Source organism: Vidua chalybeata, chromosome 20 (assembly GCF_026979565.1).
Source record: "Vidua chalybeata isolate OUT-0048 chromosome 20, bVidCha1 merged haplotype, whole genome shotgun sequence".
Taxonomy (NCBI): Eukaryota; Metazoa; Chordata; class Aves; order Passeriformes; family Viduidae; genus Vidua; species Vidua chalybeata.
Genome location: NC_071549.1, coordinates 7473041 through 7499600, shown reverse-complemented (window position 1 = coordinate 7499600; position 26560 = coordinate 7473041). Strand labels below are relative to the sequence as shown.

The window sequence follows — 26560 nt, the reverse complement described above, 5'->3', positions numbered from 1 at the left end:
CTTCTGGTATATTACACCACTTTTCCTTTGAAATAAATATTTCATCATCCTCTACACTAAGGAGAGATGCAATTCGCCTTGCATTTGATCTCAGCAATTAATTAATGTCCAATATCTTTAAAAAATTTTACTTTCATGCAGATGATTCCCTCCATTTTTTTCTTTTTCTTTCTGGAGGTATTTTAGTGAAAACACAAAATTAACTTCTAATATTGCCCAGTAAGAAAGAACAATTGTTTCAGAAAGAGTCTTTTTAAAATTTTATTTCCCAAAAAGTACTTCAGAATTTTGTACCAAGGAAAACTTTTGGATGCTGAAGTATTTCTGAACATTGCTTCACAGTTTGCCAAACGTGCTTGCAAATTCTGGTGTATAGATCACAGCAGTCATTTGGGTCCCTTTTTTGGGCTCTGTTCATTTCTGGTAACACTTATAAAACATATCTGAACCATCCAGCCTTGCTGGACTCCCAGTGCTTTAACCACAACTGAAACATCCCATGTGCTCACATTCTCTGGGGTTCCAGAGTTCCCACTCATCACTCATGGGCGTTCTGTCATAGATGTCTCTCAGCAGGGCCAGTATTTTTTGTCTATCCAAGACACCAACCTAGACAAAAAGATTATAATTACTGGCTTTTTCCTGTGGTTCTTGTGACTTACATTAACATTTGCAGCACTACAAAGGCACCATCAGCCAAGAACTACCTGTGGCTGATAATTATCCATTACCAGAACATCACTACAAATTCCAAAGAAGTTAATTTATTTCATAGAGGCAAAAATTTCTTCTGGGCTGAGCTGGAACTCCCCACACATATTACTTTGCAGGCTCTTCCTTTTCCATGTCCTTGACAAATTACAGTGAGATAATTGTAACTGTTCTGCCAAAGGAGTTCTTCGTGTAAAGATCAAAGCTTCAACACTTCATACTCTCAGGACAGATATTGATTGCCTGACAGTACTATGGAAGAATTTCCATGTATTATGGGCTGTGCTGTGTTACCTTAGTGACTGCACATTGTAGTTTCGTTTTGTGCCCCATCATCTCCTTTGAAGCCTGATGTATTGGCCTGGAAACATAATTAGTCCAAAAATCTGAGCTATTATGACAACCTCCCTAATTTCCTTTAAAAATTCATAGACATTTGACCACAGAGGTGAGAGAGGTATCAGCAGTTGCAGTGCAGAGGAAGGTGCAGAGTTTATTAAATCCTTGTTGCTCAGGGTGAGTGTACACAGACGATAAACCCAGGAAAAGGCAATGAAATGGGTCATTTCCAATCAGGAAATTGTGGGGTTTAAAAAGTAAAGCAAACCTAAACGATTGCAAGTTTTCCATTTTATGATGTATTCCTGTTGTCATTATTTAAGTCCTGCCACCTTTGTAATCTCCCTCCCATTAGTGAAATAAAGTAGCTAATTAGGAAACAGATTTACTTAAGTTCATTATTTGTAGTGAGTAGTTTTCCATCTGAATTATTGATTTCCTTTTCACATTTTGTTCTTAGATTAAAAACTGCAAAATGTAAAATTCACCAGGCTTTTAATTCCTTGTGAACTGTTCCTGCCCTTAGACTAAAGAAATAAAGGAAGAACATTGCTGTTCTTTTCTGGAAATTAGCTCAAGATGACTGCATTGTTTATAACCTGAAACTGTAATTATTGGCAACAATAGTTAAAAACAGAGGATATGGAAACAACCCAGAGATACACATCTCACCTACTGGTGAAGTTAATGCTGGAACTAAGTGAACACATCACATTTGCTGGTACTGCAGCACCTTCCTCTACAGGGAAGGGGTTTTGCCAGTTCTGCAGAAAGGACCAGAACTGAAATGTAAGAAGCCATCTGGTACAATTTTAGTGCTTCAGTATCTGGTAATTTAATTCCTGCTGGTAAAAAAAAATGCTGGAAGTCAGGGTTGAATTTCAGCTATGGGTGGGTTTGGAACAACAAATGTCATCACAGAATTCTGTCCCTAAACTTACAAGATGTAGGTCCTGATTCCCAGTATTTTCTGACATTAACATACAGATACCTTGCACACCCCTGTGCAAACATTTCTTCTTGTTATTTGTCTTTCAGTTGAATATATCAGATCATGCTCTGAACCATTTAGGAGATGCGCAGACACACAATGTTTTAAAGGTATTCCCAGATCACTGTGGAATATTTGGACCCTCCATTCAGTATTTCCATTACACACACTCAATTTTCCATTCAAATTTCCTCAGCTGTTACTCATCACAATCATCTACTGGTTTCCCTGAACTTTGCAGTACTAATGCATAAATTTACTTCATTAAAATGGGAATAGATTAATGGAGTATTATTAAAAAGAAAATAAGGATGTTGTTTTGGGATTTGCTTACCTTTTTGTCATATTAAAATAATATATTTGGAGGATTTAGATAACTCAAATTCTTGAAGAATTTTTTTTGTTCTTTGGATCCAAAAATTTTATTTTTATATAAAAATAGGTAAATATATAAAATATATTAAATAGCTGAAATTGTCAAATATTAATAGGGGGTTATTTACTTAGTTAAACATTCCCAATTTACACAGATTTGCCATTTTAGAAGGGGGTTCCTGTTATTTCAGGACACTTTTCCTTACAACTTACCCTGGGAGGAACACGTCACAGTACAGCCACCTATACAAGAGAGGAGCACTACAACAAGAAACCATTTCCAACTCCTCTCCCCAGCTGTGCTATTTTCCCCAGTTCCTAAATTTAGTAGAAAAGGTGACTTTTCTTTGCACTTGGTGTGTGACTAAGGAGGCTGATGACAGATTGCTGCCCACCTGCCCTTCATGCTGCACCTTGTGAGCAGGACAGGTACAGCCTCTCCCCTCCACAACAGAAAACCATCTGTGTTTGTACAGCTGCCCAAAACTCGGGGCAGCTTTAGTGCCCAGGGAGTTGAAACACGTTGACCTAATTTTTTTGTCACCTAGATATTGGCAGGTGATGATTCTCAGCTGTTTTCAGCAATGTTCTGTGACCTGTGAGTAATTCCTTTGGCAACACAGACTAAACCAGACTTGCCATTTAATCAGGGATAGGTCAGTGTTTAAACACTTGATTGTTTTTCTGGAAATGTGATGTGTGTATCCTGAACCCTACAATGAGCTTGTTAGTGAGCAAGAGGGAAGAACAGACGCTTAGAAAAGGTCATGAGAAAGAAAACTTTGTTGTTGCTGTATGGCAAGAAAGATAATCAGGAGTGTCTCAAACTACATTGGCTTGAAAACTAATCTCTGACTAAATTAAATTTCATTTTAAAACCCCTTGTTTAAAACATCCCTGGAAATTAATGAAGAGTTATAAAATAAACTGATACAAGTGAGCACAGGGACAATAAGCTAAAAATTCACAGAGCCATTGCCTTTTGGGGTAATATAGCAGTGATCCAGCTGTGTTCTGGGATTGTCTTGGGAAGTTTCTGCTGCAGTGGATAGTCCAGGCTGTCCTTCTGAGCTGCCATCCTTCTGGATGCATGCATTTGAAATCATAATAATGATCATGTGGATACCTTCTAATTTGACTGTAATTTAAACACTGCTTTCTCAGCTCCCTGCCCCTAATTGCAGCTCATTGAGACAGCCAGCCACACTCACCATGCAGACTGGAATAACTGCCTGCTACCAAACAAATGGAAATTAGGAACTGAAACAAGTGCTTTGCTGTGCTTTGCAGAATGGGCTCTACAGGTAATGGATCACATTCAAGTGGCAGAAGGCCTTGGGTTACTTTGCATTTTATCTCTCCTGTGGGTACAGTAGAACTTTACAAAAGAAACCAGGCCAAGTTTAAAAGAGCTGCGTGGCCCACACGACACTTTAGTGAACTCAGTTTGCAGGGCAGAGCTACCTCGGAGCCTGGAAACCACAACTCTGTGCTCTGATCGGTTTTTTTTCAGCAGCAGTGGCGTCATTGCTGATAGCTGCTCACTCCTGTTATGTTAGTATTTTTGGCTCTTTGCCTCTGAGATTCCACTGGGATTAGCAGCATGGAGATGGTGATTACTGCCACAGAAATAATAGGAAGAAAGTCACTTTAAAACATGAAAGGAAAGAAGGGATCCTTTGGAAATTCGTGGCAAAGACAGAACTCAGGTTTCTATATCCTTGTAGCCAGGAGGATCCATCACAGCCCTTCTTAGCAGAGCCTTAGGAAAGTCAAATGTCTCCTAGCTGGGAAGCAGACACATTTCTTCCCTCATCCCTGAAACAGCAGCTTGCCTGCTATTCTCTAGAACACACTATTGGTGTTGAAATGAGCCCTGTAATTCCTTTCTCTTGGCGGTAATGACATTATTAGCATGACATTGTAGAGCACAGTTCACTTTGGGTAGGCTCTGCAAGCATAGCTGGAGGAGTGCTGGGTGGAATATAAAATTTATGTAGGGCAGAAAACTAAGGTTAGGGCAAGTGCTTGCTCTGTAGTAGCCAGCAACTGCCAAACTGAGGGTACTCATAACAAGTACCACACTTTTTGGATGAAGCCCAAGTTTTTAGCAATCGTTTATGCCATTGATTCTTCAGTTCCTACTATTTACTGGTTTTCTAATGAGTCTAGCACTTTTTTGTTTGGTTTTTAATGGAGATGCAGGTGTATGGAGAGGATGATAGATAGAGTTTAAAGCTGCTGAAAACCAAATTATGGCTTTTGAGTTTCATTTCCAGCTCTGTAACTGACTTACTGTATTTTAATTTCCTGTCCATAAACTGTGGCTGAAGTTCACAGTACTGTTCTCAGAGAGGCTGTAAGGGTGGATTATTTTGCATTTTAAATTTTAACTATGAGATTTATTGACAGCAGCCTTTCAGATCTATAATGTAATGCAACATAATTAATGCAATATATGTAATTATTGAAGTAATGTGCACATTTGTTAAAGTCAATCTACATCAGATTAGCTTTGCTGAAATGTGGCTGAATAGATAAATTAGCACTCAAATATTCTGAACTGTGCTGTGGAAGCAGGTAATTTTTTAGAATTGAAGGCCATGGTTAATTTCTTCTCCAGAATCACCAAACTTCAGTCCCAAGCCATCAGTTTAGGTAATTCAGTTTCTAATAAGCCATCAATTAACAGGCTATTGGATGTTTCTTTGTCTTAGAACTATGAATTTGACAACAGTGCAGCAGCTTTTGTTCTCTAAAATACTGCTGAGTAAGCACAAAGAGAGGATCTAGAGTTGAGAAAAAGAAAAAGCAAGCAGTGACCCAGAGAAATACCAAACTGGGAGCATGCCCACATTGAAATTAGGCTGAGAGCTGCTCTGCCTACCTTTCCATAATCACAAGCTTGGAAGAGGTCAATAAAAATTTGCCTCCGCGCATCATGTTTTGTTGCTTCTTGGAAGTCCTCAGCACACTTATGAAGATATTCCATGATTTCCTGGAAGTTGTCACTTGAAACATGTTCAGTGTAGGAAAGGATAAGCTATAGAGAGAAAGCAGCAGTGGACATGGTTATCTTTCTTCAAGCATTTTCACCTTTAGTTGAACTCCTAAAAATCTATGGTGTGCGATCAAATATTTAGGAATTTGTAATTTAATCTGCCAACACAACACAGACTTGGTCCCTACTTCATTATCCCCTTCAGAAGAAACAATATTCTCCAAACAAGCATGGGACACTGCAGAAATGAATCCTGATCAGTTCCTTTCCTGGTCCAGAGGTCACTTATCAAGCTCAAGCAGAGATGCTGGATCAGATCCCTCCTATGAAAAGCTGTGGATTAAGCTGTATTTTCCTGTGGATGATTTAAGTTCTCCATGGTTTTCTGCAGCATTTAGTATTCTTGACTTCACCCCCAAGGAGGCATTTTGAGCCATTACATTCTGCAGGAGTGACAGTCACTCAATTCTCAAATGCCACAAAAGGAGCATTGCCTACAATTTCAGTGTTTAGAGGAGCAGTTGGATACAATAAAAAAAAAAGGAAGATCCTTTTGAAAATGAGCCTGCTGTCACCCAAGTCCTCTGACACTGGGAATACTACTGACTTGAGATTGATTTTATGTTCCAGCCTTGGAGACACCTTAACACTTTGGATTTATAGCCATGTGGCTTTTATGAGCAAAAGCAATATGGTTCCAAAAATGTGGTGTGCATGACATAAATAATAATGGCCATCAGAACAAACCACAATCCCAGAGCCTGGGCTGAATTATTACAGTAGGTTTCTGGAGCCAGCCACACTAACAGGGAGCCCATACAGTGAAAAGGAGGAATTTCCAAAGCACAGAATGTTTCCCATTACCCCATTTTGAGACTATGGGTACCTGACATAAGTGCTAAAATATCTTGGGCTTGTTGAAATGCCACACAGGCAATAACCAGCTGAAATATTAATATATGTTATTATTATTCATGTCTATATTTCATAATTTCCAAATATATGGGACAAGTGGAAAAGAGAGGAAGAGCAGAAAAAAAACAGTGGCCTGAGGGGTGGCTGGTAGGAAAGAAGAACTCCTAATGCAATGTGGGTTTTATCTTCATTTCAGCATAAAAAAATAATGTAGGTTGGAGAGAAGGTGGCACATCTGGGGCTATGGGTATCCACCAGCTTCTTGGGTTATTAGAACCCAGAGCCCTGTGACAGAGGAACCTTGAAGGTGATGCTGTTGGGATCAGGCAGGTTGGACAAGCAGTTTGTTATTCTGGATGTCACCTTGATGACACATCCAAAGGCTCCTGCACTAATACTGTGTCTAACAGCTTCACAGGACACTGTTTACAAGCACCATGTGGGCAGGAGGCACCATCACAGGCTTAAGCCTTTCTTAGCTGATGTGTAAATTACTGTACACATAATTAACATACATTAATTTGTTATTAACTGAGAGATTTTGACACCTCTCCAAAGAAAGCTGGCACGCCTCCTTCTTGCTACCCAGAGTCCTTGGTATAGTTTGTGACCACATTATCATCAAAAACAATGGAACTGTTCTTGTTCCTACTGATCTCACTAGAAATGGAGAAAGCCTCATGCAATCATGGAAAATAATCTCACCTTTAAAGCCTGATTCTAACCCTGCAAAGACAATGTAAGCATTTCCCTTGGTGTCAATAGCTTTGTGCCAGACTGCTGGGGGTTCTGTGTGTTAGAGCACAAAGCTTGTGAAATAAACCATTAAGGGCTGGTCTCTGGGATTTAAATGCTTTTCATATAAAAGACCCCACCAGGCTGTCACAAAGGATGTAAGAATACAACAGCCACTGTTCTGCATTTCTGGAAAAAAAAAAAAAAAAAAAAAAACCTGAAAAACAATGATGTGTGAGGTCTTTCTACTGAGTTTCTAACAGCCTTTAAGTAACCCAAAGCTGCACTAAATTCAAGGAAGAAAAAAAAAAAAAAAAAGCCTTTTAATTTTTTAATGGGAAAGGGCCGTGACCAGTGTGGAGGAAGATCATCTCTTTCTGGGTTTGGTGGATGATGGAAAGGGGTGAACAAAGGTAAATTGTAGCTGAGGATTAGAAGCAGCCCTGTCCTGATGATGGAACAGTTCCCAAGGGAAGTGATGAAAGCCTCATCATTTGATTCAATTAAAACTGGACTGGAAAAAGAATCAGAGAATATGTTCTGAGAGAACATTCCTGGCAAATCAGACAGCCTGACAATCCATGTCTTTTGTGCTTCTGATCTCTGTTGTCATATCTTTAATTGAGTTAAAATAAAGAGTACACAAAGTATATTTTAAACAGTTTTCTAATGCTAATGGAGCATGAATTCATTCAGTGATTTTATATATGTACCACAGAGGTTATGGACTGATGCTTCATTGCAGTGACAAAAGCAATTCTCTGGGCTCTCATTATCCACAATAGTCTTCTTAATTAGATGCAATAATTCTGAGGTTAAATTCAGAAATATCTCATTTCATGCTTAAAAAAACCTTCAACAAGTTACCATAAAAATGCATCTCTGTGCAAAATACCAAACATGTGAGTCTCCTGAGAGGGAAGAAGGCACAAAAAATCACACATGGTTGCTTGGAATTAGTCTCTGCACAGCTGTTTTATACTCTGGTTTTAATTATTATAACAGCAGCCACTAGCACTGCTGCAAGGAGGGTCTGCCAGCCATTATTCCTATTCTAAACACCCCTTTTTAATTTCATTAATTAAATTAAATTAAGGTTTAATTACCCAGCCGTAAAACCCACCTCTGTCACAGGTAGAAATTGCTGGCAAAGCCTTGGCCTGGACAGCTTTCAATAAATATAGCTTGGACCAATTTGTTTTTTTTCAGCTTGAGGAACAGCAGAGTAATGGGGTGAAACTTCCAACTACATTTATGATTTTGCTGAGTTAAAACCACACTTCTGATGTTTTCCAATGACAGCTTTTGAGTTTAAAACTACTTGGTTATGCTTCATGAATATTTATGAGACTTGTTGCAGTTTATTTATGGTTCAGATCAGTGATAGTTAGGGACAAATGCTTCTCGTCCCAGGTCTTCATGGTTTGGTTCATCCTGGTTAATGGAACTTAGTCAGAAATAACAATGCTGTGAGGATATTATTAATTACCCAGGCTAATGGTTGTAGTGGGACACCAAACCTCCTGTGAGCAGCCAATCAAAGTCTGAACTGACAAGTGATTCAAGGCTTTGACATTTTAGAAAGGGATGGGGAGGGGTGTCCTAAAAACCACTGCTCCAGGAGAAACTTCCCAAAGAGCAGCAAGGCTGCAGCTCTGAGGAAAGCAAAACAGTTCCTTCCAGCTGGCCAGAAGGGAAGTGTAGTGAGAGCAGAGGATGGAGATAGAATGTGAAATGTCCAGATACAGCCAGTTTCCTGGGATGCTGGAGAAGGGAAGCCCTTCATGTACTCCTCTGGGCCGTCCCCAGGGAAATTGCTGACACTTTGTGATAAAGGCCACATTCTGAACCAAATGCTCTTATTTAATTTCTCACCTTTGTGAACTCATCTAGGTATACTGTTTTTTCCAATGTGTTTATGATTTTCAGCTTCCTGTCATGGGTTGCTGGTAAAAAAATGAAGGGATATTGGTTTAGAAAGCAACAGTTGTGATTTTGCATATTGTACACATATTTTTGCACAATGTGCTGTTGCATTAACTTTCTTCTCATGTTGGATGACATTTATTTGAGGTTATCACATAGTAGCTGAAGCATCTGACTGTACAGAGACCATCTAAATCTGCTTGCATTTCTCTTGCTGAGAATCTCCATTTAGCTATTCAGAACTGTAGAGTCATATTTATTCTTGACATAAGTTGGTGCAAATTGCGATGATTTTAACAGTACTTACAACTAATTATGTGAGGGAGGAAATTATTTTTGATTTAACAAATAGATAAAACTGTCTTAGAACTCTGGAGACATGCAAGAGAAGAATCTGAAAATCATAGTAATTTTCTCAAGAATATGGGACTATTTTTACTGACAATCATATTCAAAAGTATGTTTTGGTCAGCTTCTGGGTTGCTGTAATGGAACTGAGAAGAGACATCAAATATCTATCTATATAGGTTTCTGAATGAGTTCTTTGAGAACAGACATGGTATTTCTGTTAGCATTATTTTTCTGTTCTTTCTTCTAAATACATCAGGAGTAATGAGAAAATGCATCATAGCATGCATTTCTTTCTTGTTGGTTAATATGTTCCTAAACTGTATATTATCTTTATTGAAGTATAAAACAGAGTGTAATGTTCTGTTAATGTACATTGAATACTATTAAGTGAAATAAATTAAGAAATTGAGCCTATTAGGGAAATAGTACAGAGAGCACCCCCAGCAGCTGGAGAGCAAATATCTGAGCAGGAAATTCCTTCACAGCCTCATGTCCCAGGGTCTGTTTGCACTGGGGAACCACAGCCCCACAGCAGGAGCACAGGGGCTGTGTTTGGCAGTCACACAACATCCTACCAATAGTGGATGATTACTCAGAGGAACAATATTGTAATACAGACAGGGCTGATCAAGGACAAGCTCCAGGCAGAGGTGACTCCAGCAGCAACAGAAACACTCTGGAGTGTCCTGTTTATCATCCCAAATCAGCAAAGACACATTTGTTATCACTGATGATCATTACAGGCCTGGCAGCAGACTCCTGTTGCCACGTCAGTATTCCTGGTTCTATTAAATTACCATCATCTGGGGAGGTCAAGTGTGAGCTATATAAAGTGGACAGGAATTATGGAAATCTTTCTGAGCTGAGTGCTCTGGTACAGAGGCCTGGGCTGTGTGTCACTGGATGCCAGGGATTAGCCAAGGGAATGGCTTGATGAGATGAGTTATTGGGTGGAGCATTAGGTAAACCTCAGCAATTCCCCTGAAACCATAACAGGTAACAACACTATCAGACTTTGTTGATCTCATCTTTGTTCCATATCTCCCAGTATGCCAGTATTTCCAAGACCTCCCATGAGACAAACTCAAAAAGGAGGAGGTTGGTACAGTGATTCTTAAAAATAGCAGTAAGCACATGGCAATGTCTGGCTAATAAGGAATGTAAGTGGAAAAGGTCTGCATTTGGTCTTTCTATCTCCCCGAAAGACTTTTTAAACATTTTCCCATACTTTTCAAGATCATATGAATGAATTACATGGAGGTTCAGTCTCTTTCCAATCTATTTCAAGATATCCTAGTGTAACTACCCTTAGATATTCTTTCTCTGTTTTCAAATCCATTTGCTGTTTGCTCACAGTTCACATCAGAATTCAGATCACAGCAATAAAACTAAGGGAGACACATTAAAAACTTGCCTTTTCTTATATCTTCAGGAATAGAATCAGTGACATCTGGAAAAAACCTCATGGTACTCTGAACCTAAAAATCAAGGTAACAGTCAAAGGCCTGTGTCACACAAACAACAGTAGACTGTTACTAAAATAAATCACCCAGAATAATCAGACATATGGGCCCATCATGGGTCTTACACATAGGTAAGATTTGTGAACAATGCCCTGTCCCCTGATCCTGTGGTGGCAGAGACATCACCCATGCTGTGTCCCATGCTGCCATCCCAGGGCACATGGCACTAGCACAAATGTCCTTTTCATCCTGTCTGCAACAACCACAGCAGGATCTCCCCCAGTTACCAGTGCTGCTGGGATTCTGTCATGGCCATCCACTGTCCACTCCTTGAACAGAGCTGCCAACACCTCCTTTCTCCTCGCTGTCTCCTCAGTCTTCTGCCTTTCCATCTCCTCCCTTTCCTCATGTTTGTTCTTTGCCTCAGCCTTCATCTGGGCTAGCCTGTAGGACATGGGAACATGGATTAGAAAGAGACCATCATAGGCATACTTAAGATTGATTAAGCCTACCCTAAAGAACAAAACAAAAGGAAGCAACTCTTCACTGAAATTCCTGTCTATGTGGAAGACATTTAATGGAAAATCATCTATACAGCTCTCCTAGTTTTGTGTCATTTCAACAGTGACACATTTTTACCTTCACATTTATAATGACATTCATCATTTATTGTGTAGATGTCCTTCAATTTCCTTTCAATTCTAGCAGGGAGACAGGTGCATAATTTTGCTACAGTTGATTTACCAACAAAATTGCATCAGTCTTCATTGTCTCCAAACCCAAGTACCTTTTCACACATGCACTTCACTGGCAAAGAACAATGTTCAATGAAATTTGTGAAGCAGCCTCACACAATAGAGCCCTCACTGCCTTTGGCAAGGGATAATACCTTAGCCTCTCCATCATTTTGAACACGTAGAGTTTGCAGATTTGGACTGCCAGTCAGCTCCCTTTCTTCCTGCTTTTTTTTTTTTTTCTCTGCTTCTCTAAACACCCAGACATGTTTTTCACAATCCTCCATTTCACACAACAAAAGAAGTGAATAAAATTGATCTTGAACTCATCTGCTTTGATTTTGACTTTGTTAATTTATGAAATGGGGAGAAAACTCTTTAGGAAGGTTAAAATGCTTAAAGCCAAATGATCAGTTCATATGGAGAGAACAGCTCCTGTTCATGGAGGCTCCTGGAATCTCTCTGCACTGAGGCAGCTGCTCATCTTCGTGGCCTTCACACCCCTCTGCAGCTGCTCAGAGAAAGGGGAATTCCTCATCTTTTGTACCTGAGAACTCCAAAAACTATATTTTAGCTTTTTAGCTAACAATTCCTGCTCCCTTCTTCCCCCTGTGTTTCACATGCTGTGAAATGGGCTGATCCTGTCCCTGCCCTTTTCCGGGGCAGTTCTTCCGGGGTCATCCTACAAATTATAACCCATCAATATTTTCTTTAATGAACAGAAAGACCTGTTTTACATGTCACAGCAATACACTTTGATCAGTCAGTTTTGTCACAAGGTCCTTGGTCTTCATGGCCATTTATCACAGAGGTTTCTTAATGAATCATTTGGTTCCTCAGTCGATGGTGGGCATTGCACAAGTGCTGCTGAGGCAGCTCAGCCTTGGGCACTTTGATAGCAGGGGGAGGGTAAAATATTTTCCCATCTTCTGACTCCTTCCCAGAGCTGGAGAAGAGAAGGAATGCAGCAGGTGGACAAACAGATTTTTCTCCAATGTATGCTGTAGCAGAAAGAGAAAACCAGACCATTTGTAGAGGTGGCTCCTCCTCTGGAGCTGTCTACAAACTGGAAGCAGAGCCTGGGCTGTGCTCAGAGCTGCCAAGGTGCTCTGGTGATTAATTTGGGTAGTGTCCAGCACAAGTTACATTCTGTGCTGCGCCTGCACTGGGCTGCAGTTTTGCATTCATTTCTAGGGTCCTAAAACTGGGCAGCTGCATCCTCTGCCTGGTGTCCCTCAGACAACAATGACAAATCAGGGGTAACAGTACCAGGCACCACCCATTGCAAAGTGAGCTCGTTTTGGATCAGGCATTTCCAGAAAAGATGAAATGGCAGCGAGGTGACTTCTCCCTGCAGAACCAAACATGTTTCCTCAGGAAGAGAGCTGCCTGCCTCCCACACAGGGATGAGTGACTCAGCCTGAAGGACTCCCATCCTTGGACAAAGGCTCTGTTTCAGGTATCAGTCCATGTGCATAAGGAATTTCTCCCATCTGTTCTCCTTCCTGCCTTGACTCCCAGTCAGGTGGCAGTTAAGGAGAAACTGGAGGAGGTCCAAGAGAGCTCACTGAGGATAGAAAAGTGTTAGATGGGAACCTGTGATGAATCCTGCCTTGCCTGAAGATAATGCCAAGGCTCCCAGGACCTTCATTTGGGCCAGAATTTCATTCCTCACCTTTCTGGTGCTTATGTGAGAGGTGTTAAGCACAGACTGGCATTGCTCTTGTAACAATTCTGGCCTGTTTGAAATCCAGTGACTCACATGAGGAGTCTCACTGCTGTGTGGTGTTGTCAAAATCCTGTGTTGCTGTGATTTAAGAATCCCATGCAAATCCCACAATACAGTCATCACAAATATGTAAATCCTGAGCTGCTGTGAATGCAAATCTCATGATACTACTACCAGTGGATATGCAAAACCCGCTACAGCCATGATTACAGAACCCCCCTGGCAATGCTGTCTATGGAGATATTTATTTCTGTAAGCCTTGATAGTCACTTCTTTTGACTCAGCTCTGAGAGCTACAAATGGAGAACCTGTCTCCAAATGTAAAGATGGGCTTAACAGCCTATGTCAAGATAACAGGTCATGGGTAGCCAACACTTTGTATTCATCAGGAAAATCTGTCCTCTGATTCACAATGAAAGCCAAGAGTATTTTAGGAGGGGAAAATAAGCCCATAAAACAGAACCAAACAAAAGCCCAATCCAAAACCCCAGGAAATTTTATGTATTTTAGTTCAATCACTTTTTCAAAATAAAACTGAAATATGGTCCTGTATCCAGGTGTCCCTCTGTGAAGCAACAGGAATGATAAAACTGTTCCCAAAGCAAAGGTGTGGCAAGGCTGACATCCTAAACATCCCCCCAGAACAGCCTGTGCCTGAGTGAAAACTGAAAGACTTATTTCTCCAGCTCATTTGTTTCAGTGGACCAACATTTAAAAATAGAAAATGAAACTGAAATTCTTTTATTTGTGACTGTATGAAATTCACTTCTCACACTGCTTTGTTGTATTCACATCAGGCAGGTTCCTACAAACTGCAGCAGTATGTTTAATGGAAATGTGCAGACAGAAGCTCAGATAGAGACTTAACATATCCTTTTAAGCATTATAATACTGGGAACTTCAATTATCTTCATTTAGGGTTTTTGCATAAGACATGTCAACATTTTACTTCTCTAATTCCTGACACTGAAACTAATTTTCAAGGTGTATGCACTATTTATGCAAATAGAGAGCCATTCAAACAGAAGTCATTATTCTACAAACACGGATAGAGAATAAAGTGATCTAGGAGTTAATGAGTAATTTTGACATTAATCACAATCACCTCTGGATCATCTATGAACCGAAAAGTTCACATCTATAATTTCCTGAATAGAGCAATGAAAATAAAGTATTATTGTTCACCTAATGCTCTCTCATTTTAACCTTAGTATTTTGTAAGGTGCCATGGAACCCCGTTCCAACATTCATTAACTATTATACTAAAGCAAACAGCCCAGAATTAAGCAACAGAACAAAATACAGTTTCTACTTTAAAAGGAAAACCAGAATATTTTTATAATAAATAAAATAATAAATATTTTGTATTTTACTATTTTATAATAAATAAAAATCCCAGAAGGAGTTTCTACAGGAAACATGCCAGGACAAAGTTTTTGGCTTGGTCAAGAGAAATCATACTGAAGGAGGAAAAAAAGGTCATGTTTTTATTAAGTTTGGAAGACTAGAGAAGAAACAATCTAAAGAGTCTCCAGACCTTTGATACTAACACCTGTCCCAAAGAGATGCTGTCACTAAGCTAGACCAGTTTGGAAGCAGTTTGCATTGCTCATGTGTAATTGAGATAGAGCCTAAAGAGGAATTACATCCTTGTGAAGGGCAGAATATTGCCTTAAACAGGAATAGCTAGCATTTCATTTTGTGTGCCATGTTCTAGTATTTGTCCTGCTTCTCAAGTTTTTATGAGATAAATACCATCCCTGGCACTGCACTCCACAAGGTGTGTTTTCCTCAAGGTTCTGCCAGCCAGGCTGCAGAGACACCATTCTTTTTGTAAACCAGAGACCCAGACACCAGCTCTGGCCTTGTGACCAGCCACACTGTCAGTGCTCTCACCTCTGTGATGCTGTACCTTGCCTCAAAGATTTCAGCTCCTCCGAGACCACCTTCATTTCTCTCAGGTATGGGCCTGGTTTTGTAGGAACACTGTACTGAGGGTTATGCCTCATCAGGTATTCTCCAAGATAATTAATGGGCTTAAATCTGGTTGGTTCTTGGTCTGATACAAGCACATGGTTTCTTTCCACTGCCATTAACAAATTTTCTGCTCCTGGGATTAATGTAGGGAGGAGGTTGTCGAGCAAATAGATGCGAGTATCGAGTGTCTCCTTCTCCTCATTGTACCACTCTCTGGCCAGCCAGTCCCCAGGTTCTCTCCTCCTCTCCTTTGCTTCTTCTGCCTTTTGTGCTTGAACCAACCTCATCTTTGTCTCCTGCAGACTCAGACACCTTTGTTGTACCTTTTCATGAAAACACTCTTTCCATGAAGAGTAATTACTAGGACATGGCAGTTCATCACCCCCCTGACTGCTTTCCATCTCTGCTGCAGTCCTATCCTTGTGTCCAAGTTCAGGATCTTGTACATCTGCAGATTGGGCTGATTCTTCTGGCTGAGCAGCCATACCTCAATCACTGTGACACAGAGAAAAGGAGCTGTTATATAATGCCAAAAGATGCAGCAGTGCCCTAACAGGTGACACAAGAATAGAGCCTATTGTTAGGCATTAAATAATATTTTTCCTATGTTCCTTTTTTATTCTGTTACTGCTGCTTTGTACTCTTAAATAAATACAGACCCTTTACTTCAAAGATCAGTAAATGATTTATAAAGATTAATTATGTATCACAACAGCCCTTGGAGACAGAGCAACTAAATTAATGTGTTCCTTTCTTAGGGCAGAAGAAACTGAGACACAAAAGGGGAATGATTAATTCCAGGTCACTTAGAGACTCAAAAACCAAGCAGTGAACAGTGCTTGGAACTTGTCCCCCCAGTTCCAGCCAGTGGAATCCTCTTACCCCCAGCACATAATTTCTGTTTAGGTCCATTCCCTGCCTCCAGGAAATCCAGTGGATATGAGACAAAGGAAGCAAGTAATGGAAAATTCCAGATACCCAGGAGCAAGATTCCTCTACATGCTTCCTCCGCTTCAGCTTTTCTGAAGCTGTGAAGAACAGTGAGGAAGCTTGTCCCACAGCTACTTAATTTCAACTGTGGCAACTATTTTTTGCTCTGGACATTTTGTTAAGGTAACAAGGACACAGGTGCATGGGTCAGCAGAATTTTTACAGAAAGGAGAAACCTATACCATTAATTCTGTGATTAAGTTGTTCACAAGCATTTTATGTTGTAGGTCACTCTGTAAAAGAATAATCCCTTTACAATTTCAAGAACTTCACTGCTTAAAATCTTCATTCTGTGAAATATCAGGAAGAAACTGAGCTGCTCACAAGGCATAATTTGAAAAATGTTCCTATATATCTCCATGCATAACTGTCTGCATCTGGAATGGTATTAACAGACACAGAATGGAGCAGAAGACTGGCTACCACTTAATTCAAAGCATGAAAAATCAGCAGCATGCTGGAAATCCCCCAGCTCAGTGTTAAACAACAGCAAGGGAAGGGTGATATTAAAAAATAATCTAACACAGTTCCAAATTAGAGATGAAACTACACCCTGAACTTGTTGCCACTCTACTCTCTTCAAGCTTTTATTTAAAAGGGCTTTCCACTGAGGCCTTTCAGTATCCATAGCAATAGCACTGCTTTTGATATGCACTGCTCTTCCTATTTAAGCATTTGTAGCTGTTCTGAAGCAGTTCAGCCTTCCAGGAAATGCATAGATGTGATCTACAGCCCTCCTGGCACACAAATTGAATTATGACTATGTTGACCTTCTGGTTCATTAACACTATTGGAGTACAAATACTGCCTGGATGGGTGGGATGCGTCACAGCGTTAATTTTCTAGGTTTGTTTTCTCAATGGGCTTGTTGGCAGCTTCTAGTAAATTTTTTCCAAACATGCATTCCTGCTGGGAATGGGATGGCTCAAGCTGCCTACCTGACCCACAGAGAGGGTTTTAGGTTGGTGGTTGGTTTTGCCACCAAAGGACATGAGCTGGAAAGGAGTCTGGATTTACAGTGGTAGAAAGGGAAACCTGTCCACCCTGTGGAATTGTTCCTTGCTTAGGTGAGTTCCTTTCAATAAGCTGTAAAACCAGACTCCTTGGTTCAAAGCAGGGTGTTAACCAAATGTTCTGGTCACATTCCAAATCAGCTGGTTTTGTTATGCCAAAATAAACTGTTCTTGTAGTTTCAAATACTTATGTTATTTCTTAAACATCCTTTATTAAACCCTCTGCAGTTTCTGTGCAATGTTAAAGTGACAACTGCACTCTGCTTTATGAGGTGGCTGATTCTGAAAGATGATGAGTATGTTTTCTACACTGTTCTCAACCTTTTGTTAGGATGGTTTTGAGGATTAGTAAATGTTTATAAAGGATCTCCATGTCTCTGACCAAAACAAAACACAAAACAACCCAGTGTGACTTGTTCTGTCTCAATTCCATGGCATCCACGTAACTCCAGGAATGGAAGCAGAGCATGAAGAACTGTGCCCAGTGCTTTAATGCAGTACAGATGAAGAAGACTAAGAAGGTATGGAAGAACAAAAAAAAAAAAAAAAAAGAAAGAAAAAAAAAAACGAAACAAAACAAACAAAAAAAAAAAAAACTCAAAAAAACCCCCAAAGGAATGCTACAATCAGGACATGAAACTTGGGATTTGTGAAGGATTACAGAGACACACAATGGATAAGACTCCATTGGCTCATAACCTTCAGTGATTTTCATTAGTTAAGAATTTGGCCCATAAGGAAGAATTTCTCCACTGAGGGTGGTCAGGCATTGGAAAGGATGGAGCCACCATCCCTGGAAGTGTTCAAGAAACAACTGGATGTGGCACTCAGTGCCATGGTCACATTGACAACGAGGTGTTTGATCAAATGTTGGATTCAGTGATCTTGGAGGTCTTTTCCAAACTTAATGATTCTACAAGTCTATGATTTTACAGTAATATTGAGAGCTCTCAGGGCCTATGGCATTCCCAAATGGAGCCCAAATAACAGCAAGCATGGAGCACAGAGGCAAGCTCCAGAAACACCCAGGAAATTTGAAGTGTGATATAAAGTTTCCTGTAAACCTTTGTTCAAGCTGAAGGCAAGATAAGCTTTCCATTATTTAGTAGGATGCCACTTCCCTGGCTCCTTTTCTGTAAGAAAAATATTCTTGCTGGAATCCCTGCAGGTACAAAGAGATTATCTCAGTGTTTTCTGTAGAAAACCCAAATGTGCTCATAAACAATATTCTTATGGTTTCATTGTTATTCTGTTAGAGAATTTTGATGGGTGGGATAAGGCCAGGAACTACTAAAGTTTGTTTAGGTAAATATTTTCTAGGTGTTTGAGTTATAAAAGTCCTTTCAAAAATAAAGTTCAATCTCTTTGACATTCTATTCCTCAGAAATAATTTTGCCTTTCCCCCATGTGTTTCATAGAGCATATTTATCTCATCACAAAAAAGCTCAATACCCTTTTCATACATGATCTTTTCAATACAACAAAAATTTAAAAACATTTTCTTATTTGCTTTCTGAAGCTTTGAAGAACTGTTTTTCTTACCTCTGGAGCAGGTATCAAAATAGATCTTATTCCTCTTGCATTCAAAGTGGCTTTGCAAATCAACAGGGATTTAATATATGCCCGTCAACCATTAAAAATCTTGAAGTGAATTAGGGATTTCTCAGACCTGCAGTGGAGCTGGGCTCTGAGTTTTACTCCTCTGTGTGTTTGCAGTTGCTAAGCAATAATCCCAAAGGTTGCTATGTCTTTCCACATTCAAAATTGCTGTAGGTTGTCTTTTGGCTTTGGCACAGCCCAACAGACTCTTCTGCACTGAACTTAGAACATTGCATCACATGACTGAAAATAAAAAAAAAATCAAGAAAGAACTATGAATAGCAACAGAGAACATTATGGGCACAAATAGAGAATCCACAGGTGCCAGTAACAGGTTACCTTCAGATTCAAGGTTCACAAAATCCAGAACTGTCTCAAGTCCATTACCAGCTGAAGGGAGGACTGTGTTAACCAGATGTGAGGATCTCAGACATAAAAAGAAATTAATTACAAACTCAATTTAAACATTTTCATGCTTGCTTTCTTGTGTTGCTTTGAAGCAGCCTTGCAGGAAAGGCACACAAGCATTAACGAGGGGGAGAGCACAGTGCCATTTTGTCAGACTGCTTTTAAACCTGAATCTAAAGGAATTTGATTAATCCCCTTTCATAATCTCTCCTATATTCTTTGAAGAATAATATGACAGGGAAAGGAGAAGGCAAAAGACAAACACATCTACAACAGGCATTCTCCACTCATTTACACAAATGTAAATCAGGTGCCTGTTCAGCAATTCCCCTGGGTTAGGCAGGACTTCCAACTGAGAAACTTATGGCAATTTCTGCCAGGAAATGAGCTTTATCTAATGCTGCTTCTTTCTTTGTATTTTATACTGGAGGTGGCAAAATCTTTGGATTGCCTACCTGCAGGAAAACTGAACTAACTGTGACTTTATCTATGGTTTTTGTCATTGGAACAGCTGCAAGGTGCCCTGCCCTCTATTAGTCTCCATTTCATGGGATAGCCTGTAAGAAACCTTGAAATAGAGGAGGTCAACTTTCATGTGAAAAATACACTGTAATAAATTATCATTTCTTTGCTATTTATTTGGAGAAACGTATCAGAAGGAAATATGCTCATTGCAGTGCATTTCTAAGATGTGTTGAAGTCTAGCATCAATTATGTTAACAAAATGAAGCAGAAAATTAGTGCTCAGGAGTAATTTAAAATGAGGATTTAAACTGGATTGTGCACTTTTTCCTCAAAGCAGTTTGCACATGATTAATTCCTGTTATCTCTTCTCCCAGGTGGGCTTGGTTTTTCCCCTTTGCAATTCAGAATTCTGTTGCTATTATGATTAACTTACAAAACTTCTGGAGAATGAAACATAAATTAAAAAAAAAAAAAAAAGTGAATTGTTTTCAACCCCCAAACAAGAATATACAGCTATAACTTAGAAGGATGGATCAAACCAGCTCTATTTTTATTTTTCTGGAAGTGGAATCCCGTGGGTTAAACAAACCTTTAATTGTACCCTATCTAACTTGGCTGTTATCCCTTAATGTTTTTGCTAAGCAAAGTGTATCCTTTTATTATGCCACCAAATACTTGCACTGTTGACAAAATAATGAGCTGAATATGTCATCACAGATGTTTTGCTGGAATTGCCTCTTCTATCTTTTTTTTTTTTTGTTTTTCTCTGTAAGATACATTTTGGGAGTTTTCTGTTGTCTTTTGCAGCTGATGCCAAGATTATGCAATAAAAGCCCTAACATGTAGTAATAATAAGTTGTGTTAGCCAGGGAAATGTTTGCAGTGTATTAAATAGTCACTTTTGGAAATGTGTACAAAACCAGCTCATGTACAGCTCCACTTCTTTGAAATGCTACTCTGGGCTGAAGCAGCAGGTGCTGACCACAGTGCTGCCAGCACAGGAAAGAAAAAGGCCACAAGCTTCCAGTCTGTTTTTTGTACCAACCCTGATGCTGTGACCACAGCCTGCCCTCTAATTGCTCTTTTCAATCCCAATACATCTGCCTTATAGCCTCCTCCTCCACATTTAAATTCTGCTGCTAAAAAAAAAAAAAAAAAAAAAAAAATTGCACATGCAAATTACACCTTCCTAGAGGCTGGAGAACTGTCACAATTTGTGGTTGTTGTAGCTAATAACTGATATGTTGGACTTTTAGTGAACTGTAGATAGCAACTCCATTGTTTACCTGTGGTAAGTATTTTTTTAAAGTGTTTGCTGTTCAAATACCTGGAAGATCTACAGGGTATATGAAAATTACACAAAAGTCTGCTTTGGAACCTGGTTTAAATAATAATTTCTTGATAGTAATCTCTGCATGACTTGATCACAATCCAGAATGAAACACCAGTCTCAGGTGAGGGAACTGCTACAATACTCTGGGAACTTTAGTCTTCTATCAATCCTCTCTAGCAACGCAGACATATCTGAACATGAGCTATGGGCCTGAAAGCAGCCCTATATTTGCACGTTCAAGACCCTGGCTTGCTGTGCAGCCCACTCTAAACTCAGTTTAGTACAGTTTAGGAAGCCTGTCCTTCATCCTCACCCGTCCACCAGGAGGCAAAATGCTCCATTAGCAAGCCTGACTTCTCCATTGCAGCCGAGCCCAGCTACAGGAGCCTCCCTGATCATTATTTGAACTGGGGAATAACCTAAAGAGAGACCACTTGGCTTCTCCAGTTCTTAAATTTACAGGGGAAAAGTGCTGTCAGCCTGAGGAACAGATCGAAGGAGCTTCAGCCATGTGCTTAAATGGAATCTGTGGGTTGATACACACTCCTGACAGAAAGTTTGCTCTGTTTAACGTTTAGAACCGTTTCTAGTTATCATATGTAATGTTGTCATTTGATGCCCAAGACAATTCTTGATCCCAGTCACCTCCTTCCCATGAATTTTGTAGATTCTTGATCCAAATTACCTCCTTCTGATGAATTCAGTGGCACCAGGCTGAAACTGCAAAGCAAATGAAGTTTAATAGCACTTGACCCTTTGTTTCAGACCCCCGAACGCCCAACAGTTCTGCATCTGGGAATGTCTGAATGCCTAAAATGTAATCACTTGACTCGGTTTTTTGGTGTTTGGGCATGTGCATTGATGTATGAAGAGGTGTTACATGCTGCTTTCATTATGGAGTTACTATAGCTGCCTAATCCAAGGAAAAGCTCCGTTATGTGACCATTAATGCCAACTTTCACCAGGGGCTGCCATACCCACCATCACGGCTCCCAGTGGGATGGGATTCCACAAACCATCACCAGCCAGGAGGCACACTGAGGGTGCCCTGCTGACATAAATTAATAAAAGCCACTTATTAGGCTGAGGGACCTGGGGGGCGACACCGAAACCCCTTCAGCAACCGCGGGGAGAATGCCGGGGCACTACAGGTCCCACAGGGATAGGGTGGGGATGCCGAGACCCTCCTGCCCATCGCAGCCCCCTCAGGGATTGGGGTGAGGATGTCGAGGCTCCCCAGGCCATCGCAGCCCTCTCACGGACCGGGGTGAGGATGTCGAGGCCCCCCAGACCATCGCAGCCCTCTCACGGACCGGGGTGAGGATGTCGAGGCTCCCCAGGCCATCGCAGCCCTCTCACGGACCGGGGTGAGGATGTCGAGGCCCCCCAGACCATCGCCGCCCCCTCAGGGACCGGGACTGGGAGCGCCGGGACCTCTCAGGAGCCGCCGGCGCCGCGGGGGTTAACGCGGCGCGGCCGCCAGGGGGCGGCGCCGCGCGCGCGCTGACAGCCGGCGCGTGCGCGCTGGCGCCTCATTGTGCCCGGCCGGCCCGGCCCCGCCGCGCCTCAGTCGGCGAGAGGCCGCGGGCGCGCGCGGAGCTGCTGCCGCTGCCGCCCCCTGCGGCCGCCGCCGCGCCACCTCCGCTCTGCTCCCCTCCCCTGTCCCCGCCATGGAGTGAGACCCCCGCCGGACGGCCGGACGGGGGGGCCCCGCCGCGCCTCGATGGCTCTGGTCACGGTGCAGCGCTCGCCTACCCCCAGCGCCACTTCCAGCCCCTGCGCCTCGGTGAGTCCCGGCGGGCACTGAGGGCAGCGCGGCGCTCGGCGGCCGTTGGGGTCCGGCGCGCGGCGCTGCGCATGCGCCGCGCCCCCTCCGCCTCACCCCCCGGTGCCGCCGGTGTCCGGGCCCCGGGCCGGGGGCGATGCGGGCCCGCGGTGCCCGGGAACGGGGCTCACACACCGCTGGGCTGTGGCCTGCTGACAGCCGAGGGGATGGGCGGGGGTCCCGGTGCCCTCAGCAGGCGCGGGCTGGGGCAGGGCAGCTCCCTCCCGGCCCTCATGGTATCGCAGGGTCCCGGTCATACCCAGCCCCTCTGAAGGATGGGGCGGCGCGGGGCTGTTTCCATAAATCCGCCCGGTTTATTCTGTGTTCATTGTATGGGGTAGGAGAGGCGGGAAGCGTGTGTGGAAGCGACCTGACATGGTTGGGGCTCCGGTCGTGCTCAGCTGATCTCATCTGACAGCACCCTCTGGGTATCCCCAGTGCCCCGCTCTGCCTTCGCGGGCAGCTAAGGTGGTTTTCTCCCCCTTTTTTTAGAACGGTTCATGTACTCTTCACAGGGCTGTGTCAAGCCCAGGAGAGACACAGAACGGCCAGATTCCAAATCCCTGAGAGAGATGTGCGGCAGGACAGATGTTCCCGTCGCTGCCCTGGGTTGGGCAGGCGGCTCTGAAGGCTTCTGCCTTTCCATGCTCTTTAAACTTGGGACAGGCTGTTGTTTTGTTTGTTGATTGTACTTCTCTATTATAAACCCCTGCATGTTTACCCCTTAAGCTGCTACCTACCCCCCATGTGCCGTTTCTGATGTAGTCAAGGATGAGAATGAAAATAGCTTTGATTTCACTTCTGTACGCTTAGTTCTAAGTTAGCATTTATCCTTAAAAAACCTCATGCATTATCACATGCATTATCACACTGCTGTTATGCCTGATTTGCGAATGTTTAGAGGAAGAGAATAGTTGAAATCCCAGTTGCTTCCATCCTCAGTGGGGGGGAATGAAAAAGCCAACTACTCTGAAAATATTTCTTGTTGTGTTAGGTAACCTCTTCTGAAACTAGATCAGCTGCTTGACAGGTCCTGCCTGCCCCAATGGCATTTTAGCTGTCAGAACACTTACCTCTTTTTTCCCCCCTCTTTCATTCCCATGTCTCTCCTAAGGTATGTTTACTTAGCAACACAGATTAATTTCACTTAGACTTACCTGCTATAAATATTAATGTGCTGCATTACTTCAGAGATTTCTTTCCCTTCTGACTTCTTTACCCTTTCCACTATTCCTTTTCCCATACATTTATAGCATTGAATGCATCTAGTGAGAATAAAAAAGGTCTCTCTTGGCATCTTCCTTCTTTCTCCCATTTGATTGCATCTTCCTTCTTTCTCCCACTTGGATGCATAGACCCTCTCTTTGTTAAATATTTTATATATATATATGAACAATTAGTTGTATTCTCTAAAGCTTTTCCATCTGCAACAGCCAGGCTGTTTCCTAACCAATTAAATTAAATTGAAATCGTGCTGATATTTGGATACTACTTAGTTGTTAAATATAAAAACAACTCCCTGTGGAGCCTGATAAATCCAGAGGATGCAGCCTTGGATTTATGTGTCTATATTTTCTTTCTCCCATGACATGCTATGGAGGTGTATTCTGTACCAGAAATAAGTGTGTGGCATATTCCTGGCCTGGTTTTGGGCTTCGTAGTTACTTCTCCTTTCTCAGAATTCTCTTGCAGTGTGAACTTGATTTTCATCACGATCTTATTTGCTATTGTTTGAACACTTCTGGGTTTCCTGTTGCAACTTCCTAACCACACTTCAGGTTTGGGCTGCCCTTTTAGCCTCTTAGATATCTGGGGTGGGTTATTTCTCCCTCCTTCTATTAGAGCTCATGTGTGTTCCTCCTTTGCCACAAATTTCTTGGTTTTTAATCAATACTTTGTCATTTCAGATGATTCTCCTTCCTCAGCTGCTGAGGGTTTGTGAGCAGGGCAGATACATTTTTTGTCCTTAGGAGGGCTTTGGTCTTAAGCCTGCCATGCTTGCCATTCTCCTGGATCCATGTCGACTGTAGCAGGAGGACTTGACTCTTTCAGTTTTAAGTCAAATTGTTCCAAGCAATCTGTAGTAAACTGATGATAGCTTCCTTTGACTGTCTCCAGGTTACCTCTTTAAATGAAAGCTCATTTTGCTCAATAATTTTATCAGTAGGGTAAGGGTCTATCCTTGCTGTTTCTGAGCAAAGATTATCTGGTAACTGCTGGAACTTAGCTGCTTCAACTTGTGGGCAAGGGAGAAGCATGTCAGTGTGCAAGCATATGGCTATGTCTAATTCTGTTTCCAGGTCACTAAGAATTTTGAGGACAGAAATGGATTCTCTTTTTAAATTGCTTGATGTCTTTTTGCTTCAGAGATAAACTTCTCAGACAAGGAGAAAGGGTGAAATTAGTGTCCTCAAATTGGATTTTTTGCATAAAGTGTGCCCTATAAACTGTTATAATTGGCTCTTACAGGTTCAGGGGAATAGCTGATCTGAATCACTCTGAAATTGGAAGGCTTTTATTTATAGGTTTTTATCTTGTTCTCATTGCCACAGAGCATCTCATGAGCATTCATTTCAGGGTAGTTCATGCAAAGTGTTGATTATACATTTACAGCCCTCTGGTTGCTTGATGACTTGTAAAATTCCTTTAATTGTCTGTCCAGACTTTTGCTGTTTGTTTTGGCCTTTGGTTATGCAGTCACTCTTGAGAAATAAGACTGCAATCTTCAATCCTTACAGCAGAACAGTTGTCTTCTGATGTACCACGTTAGCAGAAAGTGGTGGCAGACAGGACCATACAGTAAAATACAAAGATGCCATGAGGTCCTTGGTGCTAATGCTGTTGTATTGTTCAGTGCAGTTCTTGGCTGGTAAGAAAACCTGTATTGGAAACCATCTATTGATTCTTGGCCTTTTAAAGTATTTTTGATGCACCAAAAAAAATTACCAATGATGTTACCAAAAAAAAATTGTATCTGTAATTTCTGGAAAATGCTATTTTCCTTTTGTTTATTATATCTCTTCCCTGAGAAGTGAAGAAGCTGGGCAGGCAATCTGGCCCTGGCTGCTCTCACAGTTCACTTGTCTTCCCTACCCTGAGGGAGACAATATGCTTCTATTGGAAGGGACCGACTGACCCAAAAAGAGAGGATACACTGGGTATATATTGTTCTAAAATGCACAGTTTGGGAAAAAAAATACTCTAAAGCAAATCAAAACCTAAACCATTGGACTTGCCCTCCTTAGTCCCAGGAGAACAGCTTGAGCAGGAAGTAGAGTCCTGGAAATGTGTTTGGGAGTCTGTCATGTTGTGCTTGGAAGCTCCTTGCTGGTAGAATGTTCAGGAAATATTCTCCCCACTTCTTTATGGGGAAACTAAATATAACATTTCTCTATCCCTGGTTCTGTAATTGCTGTTAAACAATGTGTTAATTGTGAGTTTACTTAATCATTGATAAGTCCAGTCTATCTCACATAGAACTTATTTTTCTGTTTTCCTTTTTTTAAATAAATAAATTAAGATCTTGATTGCTGCTGCAATCAAGGTTATGGAGAGTTGATTTTTGGAGGGAACTACAATGTAGCTGGGTGATCAGAAGCTTCTTATGAAATATTTAGTAAAGTTAGGAATGCCTAATATTTAAAGATGTTCTGATCAGTAAAGATCATCTATTGTTTCTT

The 26560-nt window shown here is 41.4% G+C and overlaps 2 protein-coding genes across 8 annotated transcripts in view; one reads left to right on the top strand and one right to left on the bottom strand.

Annotated features, from left to right (window-relative positions):
• Positions 1-22886, bottom strand: part of EFCAB5 (EF-hand calcium binding domain 5) — a 36082-nt gene extending 13196 nt beyond the window's left edge. The window contains exons 1-10 of one of the 6 annotated variants that reach the window (XM_053960846.1): positions 22811-22886; positions 21701-21775; positions 19189-19274; positions 18793-19092; positions 15167-15742; positions 11095-11251; positions 10759-10822; positions 8943-9013; positions 5304-5459; positions 510-609 (exon numbers count right to left, since the gene is read on the bottom strand). In XM_053960846.1, coding sequence (XP_053816821.1) covers positions 510-609; positions 5304-5459; positions 8943-9013; positions 10759-10822; positions 11095-11251; positions 15167-15732 — 1114 coding nt within the window. In that variant the 5' untranslated portion in view covers positions 15733-15742; positions 18793-19092; positions 19189-19274; positions 21701-21775; positions 22811-22886. Of the gene's footprint in view, positions 1-509; positions 610-5303; positions 5460-8942; positions 9014-10758; positions 10823-11094; positions 11252-15166; positions 15743-18314; positions 18386-18792; positions 19093-19188; positions 19275-21700; positions 21776-22368; positions 22407-22810 lie in introns of those variants that run through there. The other 5 variants (XM_053960847.1, XM_053960848.1, XM_053960849.1 and 2 more) reach the window with 5 other exon arrangements.
• Positions 22675-26560, top strand: part of SSH2 (slingshot protein phosphatase 2) — an 87355-nt gene continuing 83469 nt past the window's right edge. The window contains exon 1 of one of the 2 annotated variants that reach the window (XM_053960844.1): positions 22675-22841. In XM_053960844.1, the coding sequence (XP_053816819.1) occupies positions 22779-22841 (63 nt within the window). In that variant the 5' untranslated portion in view covers positions 22675-22778. The remainder of the gene's footprint in view (positions 22842-26560) is intronic. The other variant, XM_053960843.1, reaches the window with a different exon arrangement.